A 21,402-nucleotide genomic window follows, 5' to 3' on the forward strand; every position below is an offset into this window, starting at 1 on the left:
AGCAGAGCAAATGTGGCTGAAGACTCTGGTTCTCAGGACAGAACTGGGGGCAAACAGAGCCAGCAGTGGCTTCTAAGTCTGCTCTGCTAAAGAACCAGGACCCCCAGGCTGTGCTCCTGGACAGTGAGCAGCAGTCCAGCTCCATGGTCAGAAACCACCGCATGCACATCCTCCTCTAACATTTTCCACAGTAACGAGCCATAAGGAAATGCCAGCAAAGCCCTGCGCCAAAAAATAAGTAGGTCGATTGAACACTGCAGACAGCCCAAGTCTGGGTACCATCTGTGGCCACATTCTTGGGCAGAATGTTAAACCATCTTTGTGTATTTCAGGGTCTCAAAAGGATGGACTGGTCCAGACCGAAGTCAAACTTTCCTTCTTGTGCTGATCCTGAACTCAGTGCAGACTGGCTGGTGGCTGTTCCTTCAGGAGTTACCAGTTTGGAGCCGAAGCAGCTCTTCATAAAGAAAACACTTTCCCTGAAGCAAAGAAAAGCTATGGGAGGGTTGCTAAGCAAAGTGAAAATTAAAACATCTGTTTGAAACAGAAGGAGAGCTCCAAGACAAAAGCCAACTGGCCAGGCTGTCAGTTGCTTAAGACAAAGTTTCTGTCTTCCCCTCTGCCTTTTTCTTTCACCAAAAAGTCTAGGCCACCTAGAGCCCTTGGGAGACAGACCATCAAAAAGTATTAGCTAAGCAAATTTATTGCCTCCCACAATGCTGTGCTAAGGTCAAAGCCTTGCCAAAGAAAATAGGAGGAAAGTTGAGTCTCCTGCAGCCGAAGTCAGAAAATCATCTGTGGTCACGGGGACTTCTCCTTACTCTCCAAACTCACAGAGATAACCAGGGCTGAGAGGGAGGTGGCTCCTGGGAGAAAAGAGCCTGAGTGCAGGACTAGTCCCTGAGTCTTTATAGCTGAGTCTTTTTTCCTTGAAAAGAGGAAATCCAGCATAGCAATTTGTATCTTAAAATCATAAGTGGAGGGAGGAGCTGGTGCCTGGAAGAGGAGGGAGGAACCGGCTCCTAGCTGCAGCTCCTCCTGCCTACAGCTTGCTCTAGCCTCCTAAGAAAAATGAAAACAGGTAGGGGACGGGGATTTAGCTCAATGGTTCCACAGCCTGCCTCGCAAGTATAAGGTCCTGAGTTCAATCCCTGGTACCAAATAAGCAAACAAAAATAGGGCTGGGGATTTAGCTTAGAGGTTCAGCCACCTGCCTTGCATGCAGCAAGGACCTGAGTTCAATCCCTGGTACCATACCAAAAAAAATAAATAAATAAATGCTGAAAGGAGACAAGAAAAATGGTCATTTAAAAATTATGTTTTTGGGCCAGGGACTTAGCTTAGTGGTTCTGCCACCTGCCTTGCAAGCGCAAGGACCCGAGTTCGATCCCCAGTACCAAAATAATAATAATAATAATAAAAAAATAAAATAAAAATTGTGTTTTTAGGCAAAATTACAGCTTCAGGACATAAAGTTACCCAAGGTTATAATATATTTTTCCTTTCTAGGAAATTCACTCCAAAAACTCCCTCAGGATCTAAAAGACACAAGCCTGCTAATTGGGGACATGCAATTCTTCCCACAGAACTCCATCCTCCAGGAAGCAGTACTAATAGTGGGCAATAGGTCCCTATAAACATCAAACACATGCAAATGCTTTGCATTCCAACAGTGCCTGGACTAGACCTAGGATAAAAGAACTAGAAAGAGATAAAAAGGAGTCAAGGAAAATTATAATTTTAAATAAAAAAAAACTAGTTTTAGGACAAACCTAGCTAATTTTTCTTTTTTCCTTTACCTTACCTACTTTTTGTTTGTTTGTTTGTTTGTTTTTTGAGACAGGGTCTCACTATGTAGTCGAGACTGATCTGGAACTCACTATGTAGCCCAGGCTGGTCTCAAACTCACAGTGATCCTCCTGCCTCAGCCTCCCGAGTGCTGGGATAGCAGGCATGCACCACCATGCCCCGCCCCTACTCTTTTCAAAAGAAAGGTCAAGCAAGACTATGACATCCTGGCAGATGACACAATTGGAAGAGGAAAAAAACTAGAGCTAGGAAGCTTCTCACATGGCCCCAAAAAAGAGCCCCTGAGGAGTGTTTGCTGACCTTGACTTAGAAAGAAAGAAAGAAAAAAGAGAAAGAGCAAGAGCAAGAGAGAAAGAGAGAAAGATTTTGATTAACACAGGTCTCACTTTGACTTGGTCTTAAACACTGCCAAAAAGAATAACTGAAATCTATACAGAGTAATAGAGTAACTGGATTTCCAGTCCTGAAGCCAACAAAGCTGTGAACAACAAGCGGTGGGGAATGGCCAAATGTGTGTTCATTAGAAAGAATAGAAGAGAAGCTCTCTGCTAGTCAGAGAGGGGGGTTCTGTAATGTAGACACTGTATAGATGTTTAAGTCGACTGGGTTTTTTTTATAGTTTTGGGGGCAGGTGTAAATGACAGAAAGCAAGGATGCTCCTGGTAGGCCTTTGATGTCCCAAGAGCACACTGCTTCACTGTATTTTACCTACAGGCCAAAGTCTCTCCTTTTTGTTTAAAGATCTGTTCTTTTGTCTCTTGCATTTTATTAGGCCCTGATAGTCTGTTTTGGTATGGCCCTGACTTTTAGTTTACTTTAACTATTTAAGACCTGTGCCCTATCTACCTAGATTCCCCTATCTCCTGGCTTCAATAGGAATATTAAACACAACGGCGGGATGTAAAAGGGGTGCCAAACACTACTCTAGCCCCTACTAGCAACAGCTATAGCATTCTGGCCGACAGTCCTAAAGTCATGATCCCAGTCCCACTAGCCCCTCCAAAACTTTGTCCTTCAGCCTCTCTTAGTATAATCCCATTCCCATTTTAATGTGTTTTCAAATACCCGCCAGGTGAAGATTTAGTTTCTTGTATAGGTGTGCCTTTGATATAAAAATGGCAACATAAATATTCCAGCTACTAAGCTTTGTTATCTTTGTGGTATGAACTTTCTGTTATCTACTCCAGACTTTATATGTTTCTATTATCTAGAGCTAGTCACTATAAAAGGTTTTCTGTATACAAAATAGAGGCCAGATACACATTCTACGCACTGTAGTAAAAAATTTTATGGTACAATGGTCACAAAAACATCAATGTGTTTAGTATATTCCTTCACCATTGTTATAATTAAAATAGGAGGGTATTAGATTTCTTATTGACAAAACAGGAAGGAATCTATATGCTCTTAAACTCCACTTCCTATATTTGGGTAAAGGCTTCAAAACAAATAGAGGCTAATATTAAAAATAAAAGGTTTATCCCAAATACCTCATTTTTTTTTTTTCTGATTTGTACATCTTTTTAGGATCACTATTTGCCAAGATTCTACTCTTAATTTTCGGCTGAGTGTTTAACATGACTGTAAGACAAAGTTTAAGCTACAATAACTTGCTAACATTCCTATCCTCTTTTCCAGCCTATCAAAAGATGATGGTTTACCAAACAACAAATTAGACACTTGTTCACTGGCTAGGTAGGGTCAACATACCTTTTGAGTCTGAAGCAGTTACAAGAAAACAGAACTTATGCCCCTCTGTGTCCCTTAATACAAATAAGGGATCAAAGTGTGTGGGGTGTGGGGGCGGGGGTGGAGTGAGGTAGGACAGAAGAAATAAAGATAGGTAAAAGGGAGACGAGAAAAATCATAATTTTAAAAATAAAAACTGTAGTGGCAGGACACAAGCCCAGGTTAAAATTTATTTTTCTTTTCTCCCAAGATACAATAAGCCTGGGCAATACCTTTTACCATAAATGGCCCTCTTTTCCCAGTGAACAGGACATCTCTTTTCACTTTTAAAACAGGTCTTCCCAATGATTGAGCTACAGCTCTAACACTTGCGAGAACTGTGATGGCTGTCACCTATGAATCACTCCCTGAAAAAGCTGTCACCTTTCATCTATACATTGAATACCCTTTCCACAGATTCACAAGTTATACCCGATGTCTTCTCTTAAATCACCCATAAATATATCCAGCCCCAGACTATCACCCACTTCCCTCTTGAGGTTTCTACATTCTATTTCCTTGAGTGTGTACTTTTCAAACTTCTGCTTAATAAATCCCTTAGGCCTTTTAATGACATGTTCTGAAATTTTTTTCCCGTGATGGGAGTCAGTGAACTTGCCACTTACTGTGCAGATAGGGTGGATTTAGCTTCCCATTTCTGCTTTGGGGATCTTCTCGGGCCCTGACAGCCTGGCACAGTAGGAATGCACATCAGAGATCACCATCACGAAGCCACCCCCAACTCCAGGTCATTCTACCCGTGGATGAGTGCAGATCCCCATCTCCTCTCCGGGGGAACTCCTGATTTGTTGACATCCCCACCTGCTAGGGAACAGAACAAAGTACACAAACACCCACTTCTCTACAGCTGTGTGCATATTCGCTGCAGTCAAGGGGATCTCCTGGATCAATGTGCCTTCTTTTTGGGGGGGTCAAACACCCAACTCACTTCAGGGTCTTCAGTTTCCCTGGCAAGTTCACCCAGAGCAAGGCTTCCACCCATCTATTCTGCACACAGCGGATCCTTCATTTAGCTCGTGCTGCCTTTGGTCTCAGGGCCTGGCTTGGAGGCTGGAGGTTCTGCTCCTTGCTAGTTTCCAGCTCCTCCATCACTGCTTCCTGTACACACCAGCCATACCAGTCCCCACACCAGCTCTTCCTTGCTCAGGAGATTCCTCCCCACCTTAGTGCTTCATCTCTATTTCCCAGCCACATACACACTCAATCCTGCAGTGATCCCCATACTTCTCTATGTGCTGCCTGAGAGAAGGAAGACTTTAGGGAGCTGCAGAGCCCGAGGGAAGGGGAGTCACACTCCCATTCATACACTGTGGGGAGAAGCTTCCCTTCTAGGTGCCTACTGTATGTCAGGTACTATCCTAGATCCTGGGGGAAAATAGTAATGAAGGATTCCAACCAGAACAGAGCACTGCAAAAGGCGAGTGAAGAGAACACTTCAAGAAGTAGATATGAACACCTGGGGGATACCTGGGAAGAGCCACAAGGCAGAGGTCCCTGGGGACCTAGAAGCAAGGTTTCAGAGGAGCCTCAAGACAGAAGCCAGGACAGGACAGCCTCAAGGAACAGTGAGGAAGGAAAGCTAAGTATGGATATCACAGACAGGACATGTGAACAACATGCAACAACATGTTTATATGAACCCTCACATGGGGGACTGGAAATAAGGTAGAGTCTGAGCCAGAAAATGGTTTCTTTTCCCTTGCTCCCCGCACCCCCCTGCCCACCTCTACTGTAGGTGTTTTGTAGCACTGAGCTACAGCCCTAGACCTTTTGGGTTGCCCAGGCTGAGTTCAAACTTGTGATCTTTCTGCCTCAGTCTCCAAGAGCACTGGGACTACAGGAGGAGCCATCAGGCTCAGCAAAAAAAGCATATCTTTTTTTTTTTTTTTTTTTTTTTTTTTTGGTACCAGGGATCAAACTCAGGTACCTGCACTTGCAATGCAAGTTGTAGAACCACTGAGCTAAATCCCTGGCCCAAAAAAGCATTTCTTAACATGAGATATGACAGGCTGTTGTAGTCAGCAGGATTGGGAATACATTAAATACAGGACACATAACTTAAAAGGTTATTTTACAATAATTACCCAAAGAATCAAATACAAAGGAGTGCTAGAAGCCCAAAACATTCAACTGAGGACCTACATCCCAGCGATTTCCCACACAAGTCCAGCTATAAAGGCTTAGAGTCCAAGGCAATGTCCTCCTCTAGTCCAGCCAGTGGCCCAGAGCCCACGGCAATGTCTCACGCTTGTCTGTATTGAAGATCTGCACCTGGAAGGTCCAAAGGTCAGTGGTGGAAACCAGACAATCTATGCTCGTGAGATGCAGGATCTGTGACTCCAAGCTGAGGGATCCACATTGAAGCCCGGAAGTGATGCTCACGGTGAAGATCTGAGCTCCCCTGATGAAAGCAGCAGCCATTCCCAGGGAGAACGAGCTCCTGAGCTCCTCCTCCTCCAAGAACAGCCTAGTCACATCAGGAAAGCCAACCGCAACAAGCTTCTCCTAGCAAATCAACAGGCCAAGATTTCCTCCCCAGTTCTCTTTTTATTGCTGTTGGTAACAATCTGCAGGTGGTTCCTCCACACCCAGGCCACACTGATTCAGTTCAGCTGGGCATTACAAGTTGGCCCATTAGTCAATCAGTGACACAGGCTTTTGGTGCAGTGGTAGAAATGGCCTAGTTAGGAAGGAAAGAGGAACCTTGTGGGAATGAGGTCTTACAGGTATGGGTTCATGCCTGGCAGATGGGCACAAGAGGGTATTCACTGTGACAGAGGGAGGGCAGTGCCTGTAGCTCAAGAGCCAGTGACTAGGTGAGAGTTCTTTCTTATTTTCATTTTCTCAGGGAAGCAGGAAGCAAAATCACTAGGTGAGAGGGAGTAGGTGTTGAAGACTTGTGAAGATGTGAAACAATCACCCCATGACCAGAAGAGGAAGCTGAGAAGAAAAATGCAGTAAGATCTTGAACAGCACTGAGAATCAGCACTGCTGAGTCCCTTTCTGGCTACACTGGGCCACAAGAGTGTGTGCATGGAATAGAAGGGGCTGCACTTACTTGGGTTGGGGACTTTGCTAGTGAGTTCGAGAGACAGGTAAAAGGGGCAGAAAGAGTATAAGCAAGAGAGTCCTTATAGCCATGGCCAAGAACCCAAGCAAGAGAGAGAGGGAGGAGAGATCAGGAAACCAAGAGTCAGTGAAAGTGCAGGGTCTATGCACCAGGCCTCATTGGGCTCAGGACAATCTCAGCAGGGGCCCTGACAAGAGTGAGCTGGCTGAAGAAGGCAGGGGTCGGGGGTGAACTTTCCCGCCAAGGTCGTTTTATCCATGGGAGGCCCAGGCACATGGCATGAAGTGAGGAGATCAAGAGGTGTGAGGCCAGCAGAGAAGGTGGAGTGTCCTCTACATGTGACCTCTCCTACAATGGAGACAGATGCAACAGAGCCAGGAAGACAATTTCCACAAGGAGATGCAAGCTTCCTTCGGAGGGAGGAGGAACCTCAGCCAGGGCAGGTGGAAGACCAAGGTGCTCACCACCTCCAGGCAGAGCAGCACAAGAGAGAAGGCCCTCTGTTGCAGCAGTTGGGTTGCAGGTGAAAGGAGAGGTTGAAGGAGAAGCTGACAACACAAGGTTTTGCTGAAGGCACGGAGATCATTCTAAAGGCTGAAGGAAGAGCCAAGGAGCCAACCAAAAGTCAATTCCTACTTCATATTTTAACCCAGATTCCAGAAAATAGGCCATAATTTGTTTTTCCGGCTTCTCTCATTTTTTTCTTTTCTTTTTTCACTTCTTATGTTGTCTGTTGAGAAAATTAGCCAGAATCAGGAGCATAATTAGACCTGCAGGTCCACCAGAGTCAGGTACACAATGAGGACCGCCTGCCAGAGCTCTATATGGGGATCCTGGGAACCTGAGTCTCGGACAAGCACAATGGCAAAGGGTTTAAGAAAGATGAAGAATAAAAGACCAGGTAAACCCTGAGCAAACACATTAATTATGCTTCATTATTCAACTTTCTACACGTGCTCATTTTGGGCACATCCTGTTCCTTACTCTTTTAGCCTCTCTGTCTACTGAACTGAAAAGGCCAGGAAGCAGGAGTCTGGAATAAGAGTGTCTGAGAAATTTTCCACAATAGTGCAGAAGAAAGCTTCCCAGACAACCCTAGTTTCTACTGTTTCATTGATCTGGAAACAACTTTCTCACAGGCCAAAGGCTTTCTGCCCCTGGAGTTAGCACTTCCCTCAAACAAACAAACAAAAAGGCCTCTGGGCTGGGTCAGTATCTGGCACTAGAAGCTTAATTATGTTAGAGTAGGGATTCTCAAACTGTGTCCCCAGGCACAATGGTATACCTTAAGATATGTTCTATGAACTAAAGGTCAACAGTGGCCTTTGAGAAACACTGGACTGAGCAATGCATTACTGTAAGGCCTCGGATTTTTCCTGTACTAACAGGGGTGTAGGGGAACATTCTGCAAGGGGGCTGCAGGTTTCAGCCCCTGACATTTCTTGGTTCTAGAACTCCTCTCTGGGCAGCTAGTCTTTTCAGAAGGATTTGCTTTGCCTGCCTCTGACACTTGTCCCAGACACCACACCTGCTTTGTCCTCCATAACCCTAGCCTTTTCAGATTGGATGCCTCACCTACCATCCCCAAACCCTGCACACTGAAGCCCCCTCACTGGCTCCTGCCACTCCCCAGCTGGCCCCAGGTTGTGGCTCATGCCCCAAGCACTCGAGTCTTGCCTTGATGCTCCCAGCCTTGAGCTTGCAGTTCAAGGTCCTGGCTGGAAGCTAAGCATGTGTGTTCCCTAGATAGCAAGTCCAGTCTGGGCTTGTCTGGAGGCCTGCAGGGCCCTGGGAAGTCTGTACACCAGAGAACCAAATGTCTAGCAGTGGGAGGGATCAGGCCATGGGGAGGGAGACAGGTGCAAAGCTACAGCTGCAGGCCCAGGAAGGGGGGTGACTGCCTGAGTGTACTGTCTGTCACTCAGGACCTCTGCTCAGCCATGCTCCATGCCTGAATCACAGGAGGAGACTGCCAGACAAAGGCAAGAGAAGGGAGACTCAGCCTTCATCCATCGGACCCTGATCACACATGGATGGCTGTACTAGGCAGAGCCAGCTGTGCCAGTACCATTGTTTGGACCACTTGTGCTTTTCCTTTTGAGAATGGCTTATTATACCCTTGCCAGTTTTTCTTGTTGCACTATGTATCCTTCTTTGTGATCTGCAGGAGCTCTTTTGTATGCCATGATTTCCCATTGTTGGCTCTTTTCATGCTGCAAAGGGTTGTATGTAGTTTCCTTCAGGGAGGTTGCTTGTATTCTAACACAATGTTTTGTGATATATTAGAGCTTGCAACTTTCACAAAGTCAAATTTATCAGTGTGACACAGGGTAAGGGCCAGGCAGGGGCTCCAGTGTGCTTCCAACAGTCCATCTCCAGATCCACCTGCTGGTTATGAGAATGTGTGCACTGGGTGTCCATTTTTCTATTTATATATTTCAATAAAAATGTTTCTTAAATCTGTCCATTTTTTCCTTTGTGGCTTCTGAGTTTCATGCTTTGCTTAAAGTGTTTCCGTACCATGAACTGTGAAAGAGTCTCCTGTATTTTCTTCTAGTACTTTAAAAGTTGAAATTTTTAATGGCTCTGAAATTCATTTTTATGTATAATGTAGGTTTCTAACTTAATCAGTATCTATCTATATGGATAATTATGATCAAAGGCTTAGCAAAACTTCTTTTCCTTTTTGTATGAGAAATCAACATCTGCTTAATTCTCTGGCTCTGGTTCCCTGGTGCTATGGTTTAAATGTGGTTTGCATTGGTTCATATGCTGAAAGCTTGGACCCCAGGGTGGCAGTACTGAAAGGTGGTGGGTCCTTTAAGAGGTGGGACCCAGTGGGATAGTGGGAGTTCCCTGGGCCATGACTTCATGCAGGGATTAATGCTGGTCTGAGGGAGCCGATTAACTTCCTCAAGAATAGCAGTGCCGATTAACTTCCTCAAGAATAGCAGTGCGTTGTTACGAAAGATTAAACCGGCCCCTCCCTAGTCTCTTGCTTCTCCTCTATCTCTCTCCCAACATGTGATGCTATCTGCCATGCCATGCTGCCAGCATAAGACCCTCACCAAAAGTTGATGCCAGCACCATGCTCTTGGACCTCCAGAACTGTGAGCTTAAAAGCCTCTTTTCTTCATAAAGTAACTACCTCCGGTGTTTGTTATGGCAACAGAAAGTGAACTAAACCACCTGAGAGCCCCATAAAGGTAGAATGTCAACTGTTAAAATTCAACGTGGTTTATGGTAAATATGACCTTGCCTGACAAACTGCCTAAGGACAGGAAAGGTCTCTAAGTGAGTAATGAACCCTTGGCTGGATGCCAGGCTCAAAACTCCTTAGATAGGGTAACTTTTATAATGGGGCAGGTCCCTTTTTGAGCCCTGGAATCCATGTATATAAGGTATTTATGAGGAATCTCAGCTCTTGTGTGGCATGGGTCTTTAAGCTGGAGGAGGAGCTAATTACCAGCTGTGCATTAACTGTTATGAAGACCACATACTCCCAGGGTCAAGGAGCCACAGCTGGCTCTGACCTGATGCTATACTGAGGTTTCTGACCACCTCCTTTCTGAGTCCAAGTGCTAAGAGTGGCTTGGTCTGAATATCTGGCTGAATAAAGCAAGAGCCTGTTAGGCACTGATAAATTGGGCCAATACTATTGATCAAGAATCAATCTCTTTTCCTAGCTGATTTAAATCTCCACTTTTTTCAGATGGATTGGTCCATCAGCACGAGGCTACTCTGAGGCCTTTGCTCCACTGTGCTGACCTGCACTGATGGCCTGTACCATGTTCCAGGCTTCATAAAACACTCTGCTGTCTGGCTGATCAGGTCCACTCTTACTGACATTTTTCAAAATCTCCTGGGCTGGCACTTGCCTTTTCTTCTTTACTTAGTGTTTACTGAATCTTTTCCTACATCAGGAAGTGCTGAGAACATGGTACTGAGTACTGAGCAAGGCAACCTCATGCCTCTGGACTTGTTTCCTAGGGCTGCATAAAACTGATTCTTTTAGTTCTGCAGGCTGGAAGTTTGAAAACAAGGTGTTGGCAGGCCCGACTTTCCTTGCCTTTTACAGTTTCTGGTGGCCACAGGCGTTCCTTGCTTTGGAAGGCATCACATGCCTCTACCTCCATGTGGCCGGGTCCCGTGTCTATCTTCAAATGGTATCTTCCTCTGTATGTGTGTGTCTCCAGTCATACTGGATCAAAGGCCCAGGCTGCTCCGGTTCTGCTTATCTTAAGGAAGACCGTAACTGCATCTGCAAAGACCCTACTTCTAAATAAGACCACACTTGCAGGCAACGGAGGAGGCCAGGGCATCTGTATATTTTTGGGTAGGGGACTCAATTCAGCCCAGGAAAGTGGGAGACAAGGTAGGAGAAACAGGCAAAGCAGCAGAGATAGGGTGGCGCAGGCCTCCATCAGGGCAGCCCCTGAGAGTGGTAGTCAGAGACCACATCAGAGGCTGCTGCACAGACCAGCAGAGCAGAGGGATGGCCGGGTGCTGAGGAAGCAACAACAGCAGGGGAATGGGCAGGATGCACAGTATTTTTTTTTTTTTTTGTACTGGGTATTGAACTCAGGACCTTGTGCTTATCAGGCAGGTGCAGCGTCACTAAGCTAAATTCCAGGTCTTGCACAGTATATTTTCAAGGTAGAGTGGCTAGGCTTTCCTGCAGGTGGCTAGAACTGAGGAACAGAGTGAACTCAGAATGACTCCCAGGTTTCTGTCCTGAGCCAGGAACCAAAACAGAAAGAATGAGATCAGAGTAAGTTTGGGTGTTAGAAGGAGTTCCAAACAGACTTTAAAATCAGCCTGCTATGGTTTACACAGAACTCCTGTTGGAACTCTACTAGATTTTACTCAGGGATATTTGCATTTGTTGGGAGAAGAGAACAGACATCTTCACAGTGCTGATGGTCCATCTTGAGAATAGAGTAACAGCTCCCATGGACCAGAGCTTTAGGAATGTGATGATAGATTTTGGTGGAATTGAGGGCCTTGGCACTGAGCTACATTCCCAGCAAAAGAGACAGACCCTAATATAAATTTTAAAACATTTACCATATATTTTGATCACACCTCATATACTGCCAGGCAATTTCATCCTAACACGCTGTTTCTACGGTCTCTCTGGAGGAAGAGGCAGGTGATTCTCTGAAATGAAAATGCAAGATTCTATTGCACTACACCAGAGACAGATTCCAACCTGGAATACCTTCTTGCAGCTCCACCACTGGCCACCATGTTACCACCCAGATGTAGCTGTGACCACACACCAACCCATGGTCCCTCTCCTCCTGGGAGGGGAAGCAATGAGAATCAGACACCACCCTACTGATAGACCCTGTTATTAGGGCCTGGCTCAGACCTAGGTGGCAGCAAATCATTTCTAGTCCCAGTTTCCCAATATTCCTGTCTTTGTCCACACCATTCACATGAAAACCAACTGTCCCCACTACAGAAATGACTGACAATGAGTGTCATTGCTCTGTCCCCAGAGCTCACACGAGACAGCATCCTAATTACTCATCTCTGCCAGCAGGATCCAGCTGGGTACACTAGATCTGGTAGCAGGAGCTGTAGAGACTGGCAGCCTCTTTCTCTTTTGTTTGGTTTTTTGTTGTTGTTGTTGTTGGGTTGTGGGTTTTTTTTTTTTTTTTTTTTTTTTTGGTACTGGGAATCTAACTCGGGTCATTGCGAGGGAGGAAGTAGAACCACTGAGCTAAATCCCCAGCCCAGCCTCCGCCTCCTCTTAAAGATAGTTTTCCTAACAGACAGTATTTATCAGTCATTGCTGAGATTCCTGGTAAAGCTAGCTTCATGCTGTGTGTAGTAGGCTAAAGCAGACAGATTTTTTAAAAGATTGCACATTCTGAGAAATACACAAAACCCCCTTCCCAGCTGAAGTGCAGTCCAGTTATTTTTTAAAACGCTACACAATGAGCTGGGGATTTAGCTCAGTGGTTCTGCCACCTGCCTCCTTCCTCGCAAGCATAACGTCCTGAGTTAGATGCCCAATACCAAAAAAAAAAAAAAAAAGCTATACAATGTATGGTTTTAAGAACATCAATGGCTGTTAATAATAATCTAAGCAGCCATGGAATCAGCATAGATTATTCCATAAATATTTTATTTTGTGTTCCCAGCTTAAGATTAAAGTGCTTTCGCTTTTTGTAAATTTTTTTTGCTGATAACAGGAAAGCAGCAGAATGAAGGAAAGGTAACCCCGTATATTTTCATTAATACATAAGTAATCAATTAAAAAATATAGCATCAGATTCCTAGGTCTCAAAAACATCTTAGGTTGCACCTTGCCAGATCATGTCTCCTAAGATTTAAATTTCTGGGTAGTTTAAAATTTTAGATTCATAAAGTAGTAGTGCTTAATTTAAACCTTAAAAAACACATGCATGCAATTTCAGAGTAGGAAAGGGAGTATAGTTTGTAATTCATTCATTTTTAGGTTAAGATCCTGGGGTCTGAAAGACCAAGGGGAGGAATAGCATAAGGAGCCAGGACTAGAATTCAGCTCTCCTTTCCCAAGCTGGTGCTAGATCCTAGCTACTCGAAGTGTGGTCCATGGAACAGCATCACTTAGGAGCTTGTGAAATGCATGGATGCCCATGGCCCATGAGAGCTACTGAGGCGGAACCTGCATTTTAAGATCTCCAGGTGATGTGGACAGAGGATGGTTTTCAAATCAGTGCTATCTCAGACATGCTGATTTATGGCAAAAGGGGAGGGATTCACAGTCAACACACTCAAGAACCCTCACCTGGTCTCTGTGGTCAAAACACAGTAAGCACTTTCTCTAGCAAGTGTTCACCAGACTCCAGATGGGTGAAGCTGGGCAGGCAATCTCCCTTTCTGAAAGAACCACACCTCCAATATTTGCTACATGCTGGGCTCTTGCTCCCACTTGGGGAGAGAAAGTCTCTACAACCCAACAGCTGGAAAGGAGGCTGGGGGCAGGAAGGAAAAGGCAGGAGCTCAGGTCAGGTGCCCGTGGCCACTGTCCAAGGCTGCCCCACCAGTGTCAGTTTTACCCACATCGAGCAGCCATGCTGGGGCAGGGCAGGAAACAGGTGAGGGACTTGCAGGTGCTAATGGAACATGCCAGGGGCAGACCCGAGGAAAGGGAAGCAAGTAGTTGCTTTGTCTGAGCAAAGATTCCTTCCATAAATCAATGTGAAAGCAACACACCATCACCCCTTGCTTCTGCATTCAAACAGAAGCAGCCGCTGCCAGTAGGGCAGGCAAGACACTGTGTGGGATACCAGGCTCCCCTTCCACACGGCCATTTTCCTACTCTTGACAGGAGAGTGGGCCAGACCAGGTCTCCTCTAGGTATGAGCAACAGCTATGAATAACCTGCTTTTTTCCCACCCCACCATGGAGGCCTCAGTAGCACCAGAAGAGTACAGGGAACCGGAGTCCTGCTGTGGGAACCTATGACCTGCCTTAGGGACCTTCAGGGACCTGGGGAAGCCTCGAGCCTCCCATGGACCTCCAAGGTGCAAGAGGACCAAGGATGTGCCCATTCTTGAGGTGTGTGGATTTGCTGACAACAGAACTCTCTGAGGACAGAACAAGCTGACCATGGCATTGGACACAGGTTCCAGATGAACAAACAGGGAGGCAGACAGAATGGGTACAGGCACAAGAAGAGAGTGAAGGGCCAACTCCTGTGACACAGCAGACACCTGGATGGTGACTCATCACCACATCCTCAAAAAATTCCCTGAAGATGAAACTCAGACTTCCACATTCTCACATGCTCCTGACACCTGAGTCGTCTGGGTCACCAGGAACGAGCTCCCTGCTTGCTCTCCAAGGCTGAGACATAGCCAGGGAATTCTTCTCTGGGGCATTTTCTAAACCAGGAAGCTGTACCAGCAAGTGGACCCTACCAGCCTCCTGTGCCACAAGTGCAGACAACTGCAGCTTAAAGACCAGCCAGGTACACCCGTTTTCCTGCACAGGCCTTTGGTGAAGGTGCCCTGCACCACCTCAGTGCAAAGCACAGCTCTACCTCCTCAGCAGAGCACTCCCAGCCCCCAGAATGATCCAAGAGGGCAGGTGGACCCCATCCCACCACCTCACTTAGAAATTCTCCATCTTAAAATGCCAGAGATCTTAGGACAACCCCTGCCCACCATTTTTTTTTTTTTATTCTTTTGTTATCAGAAAATGCCCTTGAGGAGATTGGGGTCTCAGCTCTTTTTCTGCACTAGGAACCCAAGCTCATCCTTCAACACCTTGAGGACGCACAGGACTTTTACTCCAGGTGCGGGGACCTCCACATGAAAGAATATATGACCAGCTCAGGCTCTGCTCTGCCCACCCGGAACACAGGCCAGAAACCCAGGCTTTCTCATAAACATCAAGCTTGTCTTTAGTAATGCCGCACCCTCTGCTCAGAAAGGATGATTGGTTCCCTAAGTATGAAAAATGTGTCAGAGTGGGAGCCTCTGTGCTGGATTGGAGTGTCACACACTCATCAGCACACATCATCCAATGACTACGTGAGCTTCAAAGCCCAAGATAAGGATCAAGGCAAAAGGACAAAGTGAGTCTTTTCCATATATACATTTATTTTTCCAATACGAATGAGATTTTACTGAATTCATTATTCTCTGCAGCCTTTGGGCTTTATTCAAATCATAGACTGCCACTAACCAGAGGTAGAGCCTGGGCACATTCTTATGCCTCTTTGTTTGAGCCTCAGTTTCTCTCTCTCTCTCTCTCTTCTCTTCTCTCTGGTATTGGTGTTATTGGGAATTGAATACAGGGCTTTCACACTGAGCTATATCTACAGCCCCCTTTTTTTCTTTTGAGACAGGGTTTTGTTCGATCACTTAGTTACCCAGGCTGGGCTCAAACTTGAGATCCTCCTGCCTCTGCCACACAGAATACTGGGATTACAGGTATGGGCTACTACATCCGCCTGTGTCTGTTTATCAAAGTGTAAAAATGGAAATTATCAGCACTCACCTCTGTAAGAATTAAGTGAGTTTGAATTTGTAAACCACTTAGAACAGCACCTGGCATATGGCAAAAAAAAACCTAGACATTACCAAGATTGAAACAGTTTATCTAATCAGTAAAAAACTTCTTGCAACAAATATCCTTGAAGCAAAATGGGCTCATGATACTTCCTAAGATAAACTTCTACAGTTAGAATTCTAAAGCCAGGCAATGCCTACTTTTAAAGGTTTTCCTTGTCTAAATTTCCCTCAAGAAAGAATGACTCTTACTGATATGATTAGTGCAAAGGCTCTTTCCAAAGCCAGGTGTTGTGGCACACGCCTGTAATCCCAGTACTCGGGAGGCTGAGGCAGGAGGATCACTGTGAGTTCGAGACCAGCGTGCGATACATAGTGAGTTCCAGGTCAGTCTCAACTACACAGTGAGACCCTGTCTCAAAAACAAATAAACAAACAAAAAAAACCCCAAAACAAAACAAAAAAAAGGCTCCCTCCAGTGGGTCCTGGAAAACAGGAAATGCCCTAACATGGGCTGTTTTGTATTGAAAGCAAACCCAGCCTGCCCTCAGTCTGACTCCTGCATGTGGAGAAAAGAAGAGCAGTCAACTCTGGGGGTGTTATTTGATGTTTTGTGCTGTTTCTGTAGTGCTGGGGATGGTCCCACAGCCCCAAGACAGTGATCTGACTTCTGCAGGGCCAGGGGTCAGGGCACCAACAGAACTCTACTTTGCATGTCAAACTGTCTTAAGTTTTCAATCAAACTAATGAGCTTAAATAAAATATGCTCTTCCCTCTTGCCTTGAGAAGCACACTGCCACAGAAGGAAGGTCCAGAATGAGGCCTCCAGGGAAAGCGCTCCTTGGCCCTGCCCCTTGTTTTCCACCACCTCCCCCACCGGGCTTCAGACCACCACCAGGAGCCTTGAATCACAAGAGGACACCCAGGAGGTTGCATGTTGAGCTGGAGTGGACACCTGCACTGCACAGCTGATGGGTGGGGTTGGGAGGAGGCGGTCTGCCAAGTATAGAGTAGGCTGGCCATGTGCATAGCCAACTCCAGGGTGCTGGGTGGCAGGACTGTGGTCCAGAAAGGACAGACACAGTCCCTGGCCCTCTCTGGCCCTGGGCTAGGGGTGGTACTTTTGAAGGGCCCAGACCTTCTCCTGTAAGCCTACCATGGCCACCATCTAATGGAGGGCATGGAGACCACCCTGCTCTTCCTTCTGGGGTTTACTCTTCGGAAGCTATCACTGCTCTGAAAAACATGTCTTGGCCAGAACTTCAGATTCTACTCAAGCCACTGTTTGTGCTGTGAACTGACATGGCGTGGTGACTGGAGTGAACGATAACTTACTGGATATTTCAAATTTGCTAAGAGTAAATTTCAAATGTTCTCATCACAGAAAACTATAAGTATTTGAAGTAATGGATATGTTAATTAGTTTAATTTAATCACTGCACATTGTATACGTGCATCACATCACTTTCTACCCTACAAATATATACAATCATATTTTGACCACTGGCAAATTTTTAAAACTGAACTTACATATTTAATGCAAGTCAGAAAAAAATCCAAATAAATTAAAATTTTAGCTGGACGTGATGGCACATGGCTGTAATCCCAGCACTCTGGGATTACAGAAGATCTTAAATTCCAGCCCAGCCTGGGCATCTAAGCAACTTAGTGAGACCCTGTCTCAAAAACAAAAAAAAGCTGAGGGAGCTGGCAGAGTGAAATCTGTGTCCAATCCTCAGTACTACATGCACACACATACATGCACGCACACATCTTGCCTGGTATCAAACAAATTAAAGTTTTGGAGATACTTAACAAAAGGAGGGAATGAGTGAAAAAAATGAGAAGACAGAGGTTGACTCTTTTTCCCCTTCTATATATATTTGAACATTTTCACCATTAAATGTTAAAACAAAGTGTTTGAAACACATGGCCAAAGGGAGGACCTGGTAAAATTTGAAATCACAATTTTACAACAACAGGAAAAAGCACACACACACTCACTCAGTTTGCATGTTTGTGAGCATTATGCTGAGAAAACCTACAGCCAGAAAAGGACCTGCACACAAGTGATACAGAGTCAAGCTAGGAGCTGGCACTCTACCCTCCTCCTCCTCTGCTGGGGGAGTTCCTAGAATGGCCCCTAGTGGGTTCTCTCTGATTCTCTTAGCAGGTCAAGCTTCAGGTGAGTGACCATACAAATCGGGGCTATGAAACCCGAGGAAGTGACCATGACATAAGTTCAGACCAAGCCTTGCCAGGTTCTAAGGCTTCCTCATCAATCAAACCTAGGGAGACTGCGGCTCTACACAAACACAACAGCTGGGAGGGCACAGAAGCCCACGGTTTACACAGAACATTTTCACCCAGAAACCGGAAGAAATTTAGAAACATTCACTATCTGATTATGCCTCTCAAAGCTCCTGCCCCATCTCTCCCTCCCTGCTGCCAGGTCAATAGCAACAGCCTGGTCAGGAAGAGACGGGTGTTTCACCCGTACAGACCGGTGTGTAAACACAATGACAACTCTCAAGCCACCCTGTCTGGGAGGAGCGGAGAACACTGAACTTTGGAGCACAGGCACTCACTCTGGAAACAAATTAAATCCTCTATTGACCAGCATGTTTCCTGCATCTGGTTCACCTTAGGTCTAAAAGAGACAAGCCAACAAGTGCTTGTCCCAGTGAGGGAAAGAGAGAACATCTCTCTGCAAGATCATTCTGAATCGTGGGCAAGGGCAGCTGTGGCACACTCTGATTTTTCACCACTGGAGAAGCACACTCCAACCACTGAATGGAGACACCGAGAAGACTGAAAACCTTTTCAATTGGTGCTAACATCTTTGCTTCTTCTGTCTCTGGAATTCCTGGCCCCACTGATTCACATAAAAGATTCTCAACCTAATTCTATTAGAAGCAGTTTGAAATAATAATAATAGTAATAGTAATAATAATAATTTGGAATTATTCCTTTAACAGTTCTCCTTTAAGCAGGCTTGATGGTCTTATATGGGGACCATCTATGAAGCTCAAGTTAACAGGAGGACAGGTTAGAACATGTGAAGACAGGTTGGAACAGATTAGAATGGGAAAAGTCCAATCACTAACCAATCACGAATCACCAGCTTTTCCTAAACTCACTACCCAATTCAAGATCCTACAGTGCCCAAAAGCATTAAAAAATTGCTGAGTCCTTAAGTTAGGGTCCTGGGAGTGAAATGTGCTAGGAACTTGCCTGTAACCAGTGCTGGAAGGGGCTGTGTTTCCAGCTGTCTAAATTACCAGTGGCTCCCAGTAAAAGCAGCACGGGGCATGTGAAAGACCATTACCCACATGGCAACGACCCATGGAGTTAACCTCTAGGCTCCCACTACTTACTGGGACATCCAGCACAGGAAAACTACAGCTGAAGAGAAAAGCAAGAGGTGCCTACCTCTTTCCCTGAAGGAAAGCTAGGATTAGGCTGCCATGAGGCTAATGTCCCTCCAAGAGAAGAGACTGAGACCTTCTTACAGAAAAGGAAGACACTCTTGGCCTCATCAAGGAAAAGAAAGCAACATCGTTGGCTCTCAGAACACTTTGGCTTTTCAAGTTCAGAGCCATTCTATTTAATAGTGAGTGGTTCTACCGAATTGTGATGCATATAGGATGGTTGAAAAGTTTAGAATGAACTTCCTACCAACAGGAGGTTCTCTCTTACAATCCTCTGGATGAGCAATACCAGCAGATTCTACAGCTGCTTTTTAAAACGCTTCATTTCATTTAATTAAAAGCAGACTTGAAAAACTGAACTATTCAACTCAAGCTCTACTGAAAAACAAATGTAGACAAATGTGGGCTGCATGTGACTCGAGGCTGTGCCAATTCCTTTTGTACCTCCCTTCTGTAAGCCTCACAAGCCTCAGTGCAATACACTGCATACCCATGCAATGTATGGCATCTTGACCCAAGTTTAATTACCTAGTGGAAGATATGCACTATATCACTTCCATTAATCATTCACTTCTAAAAAAAGCCTTTCATTCCAAGTGTCTTCAAAGGAACCCAAAATGTATGAACCTTGCATAATGTTGCCGTAATCTAACTGGACGCTTTAATCTCTGAAACACCAGTTTTGTACCATGAAATGAATCTCTTGGTTCTGAAAAATATGGTATGAAGTAGACATCTAAAATAGAATGGAAATTTGTGGGTTTTATTTTTCAAGGCCATAACAAGTGACCAAACTTGGACTTTTTAGGACAGGGCCCAAATTGGAATACTGTAATCTGATAATAATTTTATCCACAATTTGCTACACACTTTGGAAGCTAAGAATACTGGAGACATTGTTTCAGCACTCAAGTGACTGAAAGCAAGCCAGATAACTAGATGTTAGTGAAATGATGGGGAAGCAGAAAGAAATAAAGATTATCCTTCTAAGATACACACATATACATACATGCATACACACGCATACATAACCTAATCACAGTTTATGCAAACAAATGAGAAAACAAAACCAGAGACAGGTAGAAAACATCGTGCAAGTGAGTGCACTGAGATCATCTAAACACAGGGGATCCTGCTCTGTGCTTTTGTTTAGCCAGGAATACTGGGAAGATGGTACTGCTGGACACCTACTGTTGTGTGTCTACTCTCCAGGGTTCACAGTTAAAATTCTAACAGTCCCACCTAATTTCTCTGGTTTTGGTGCTTCCTAGGTCCTCTGATGAGTATGAACCACAACACATATATGGTAGGCTCAGGAGTGCTGTGCCAGGAGGCCAAGTATTGTATGACATTACTCAAACAGCCACACTGGAGTCAGGAAAACTGTGAGATCCTGGGCAACCTCTCAGACTCTTCAGACCTCAGTTTGCTTATCTGGGATATGGGCATAGTAATAGCACTTTGTAGAATTGTGAAAATTAAGCTGACATGGTAGATCATGCCTGCAATCCCAGCACATGGGAGGCTGAGGCAGGAGGACTGCCAGGACAGCTTGGGCTAGTTAGTTCAAGGCTACACTGAACCACATAATGAAACCCTGTGTCAAAAAACTAAAAACACATTAGCAAGAATTGTGAAAATTGAGATTATATCTCTAAAGTTCTTATACAGTGCCAAACTCAAGGCTTCTGAAGCCCCTGGGTGACAATACACAGGATTGACATCTTTTAACATCCATCATAAAAGTAAAGTCAGCATATACTATATTTGTTTCCAAGTTCTACATATTGCAGTAAGCTTCTCGACCAAATATTTACACAAGACAGATGCTCCATCAGCACTTTCCCCAGAGTCTGCGTCTTGGTGCCTGGGTTCCATCCCCTCGGGAGCAGCGCCTGCCACATAAACCACAGGACCGTCACTGGTTTGTTTCATCAACAGGTGCACCAGAGAGTCCGGCACACCACCTGGCTGGCTCCGAATCAACCTCAGTCAACCTCGGTGAGCAGGATATGCAAGACGCCCTGACCAACCTCCAGGCATGAAAAAAACTCCAGCGGCTCCCCAAGAACAGGACCCAGGAGTGGGGTGCACCGACGGGAGTCCCTCAGCACCACCTCACCAACAACCCAGAGGTGTTCTCTGGCGCCCTCCGAACCACTGCAAAAAGTCAAGCCCCGGGGCACAACCCTCAGCCCCGCAGTCCGCCACGCTTCCACGGTCGGGGCGAAAGGAGATGCCCTCCGCTGCGCGTGTCCCTGCCGGTACTGGACGGCGGAGACGCGGCACTCACCCAGTGTGGCCACCGTGCCGGCCTCGAAGAGCAGGCAGT

At 45.5% G+C, this 21,402-nt stretch overlaps 1 protein-coding gene across 1 annotated transcript in view; it reads right to left on the reverse strand.

The window, feature by feature from the left end:
* Synj2 (synaptojanin 2) overlaps positions 1 to 21,400 on the reverse strand; it is a gene marked incomplete at its 5' end in the record, with an annotated part of 103,431 nt that extends 82,031 nt beyond the window's left edge. Inside the window, one exon of the mRNA XM_010625249.1 lies at positions 21,364 to 21,400. Coding sequence (XP_010623551.1) covers positions 21,364 to 21,400 — 37 coding nt within the window. The remainder of the gene's footprint in view (positions 1 to 21,363) is intronic.
* Between the last annotated feature and the right edge of the window lie 2 nt (positions 21,401 to 21,402).

This window comes from Fukomys damarensis, unplaced genomic scaffold (genome assembly GCF_012274545.1).
Source record: "Fukomys damarensis isolate Sample0158 unplaced genomic scaffold, DMR_v1.0_HiC HiC_scaffold_14, whole genome shotgun sequence".
Lineage (NCBI taxonomy): Eukaryota > Metazoa > Chordata > Mammalia > Rodentia > Bathyergidae > Fukomys > Fukomys damarensis.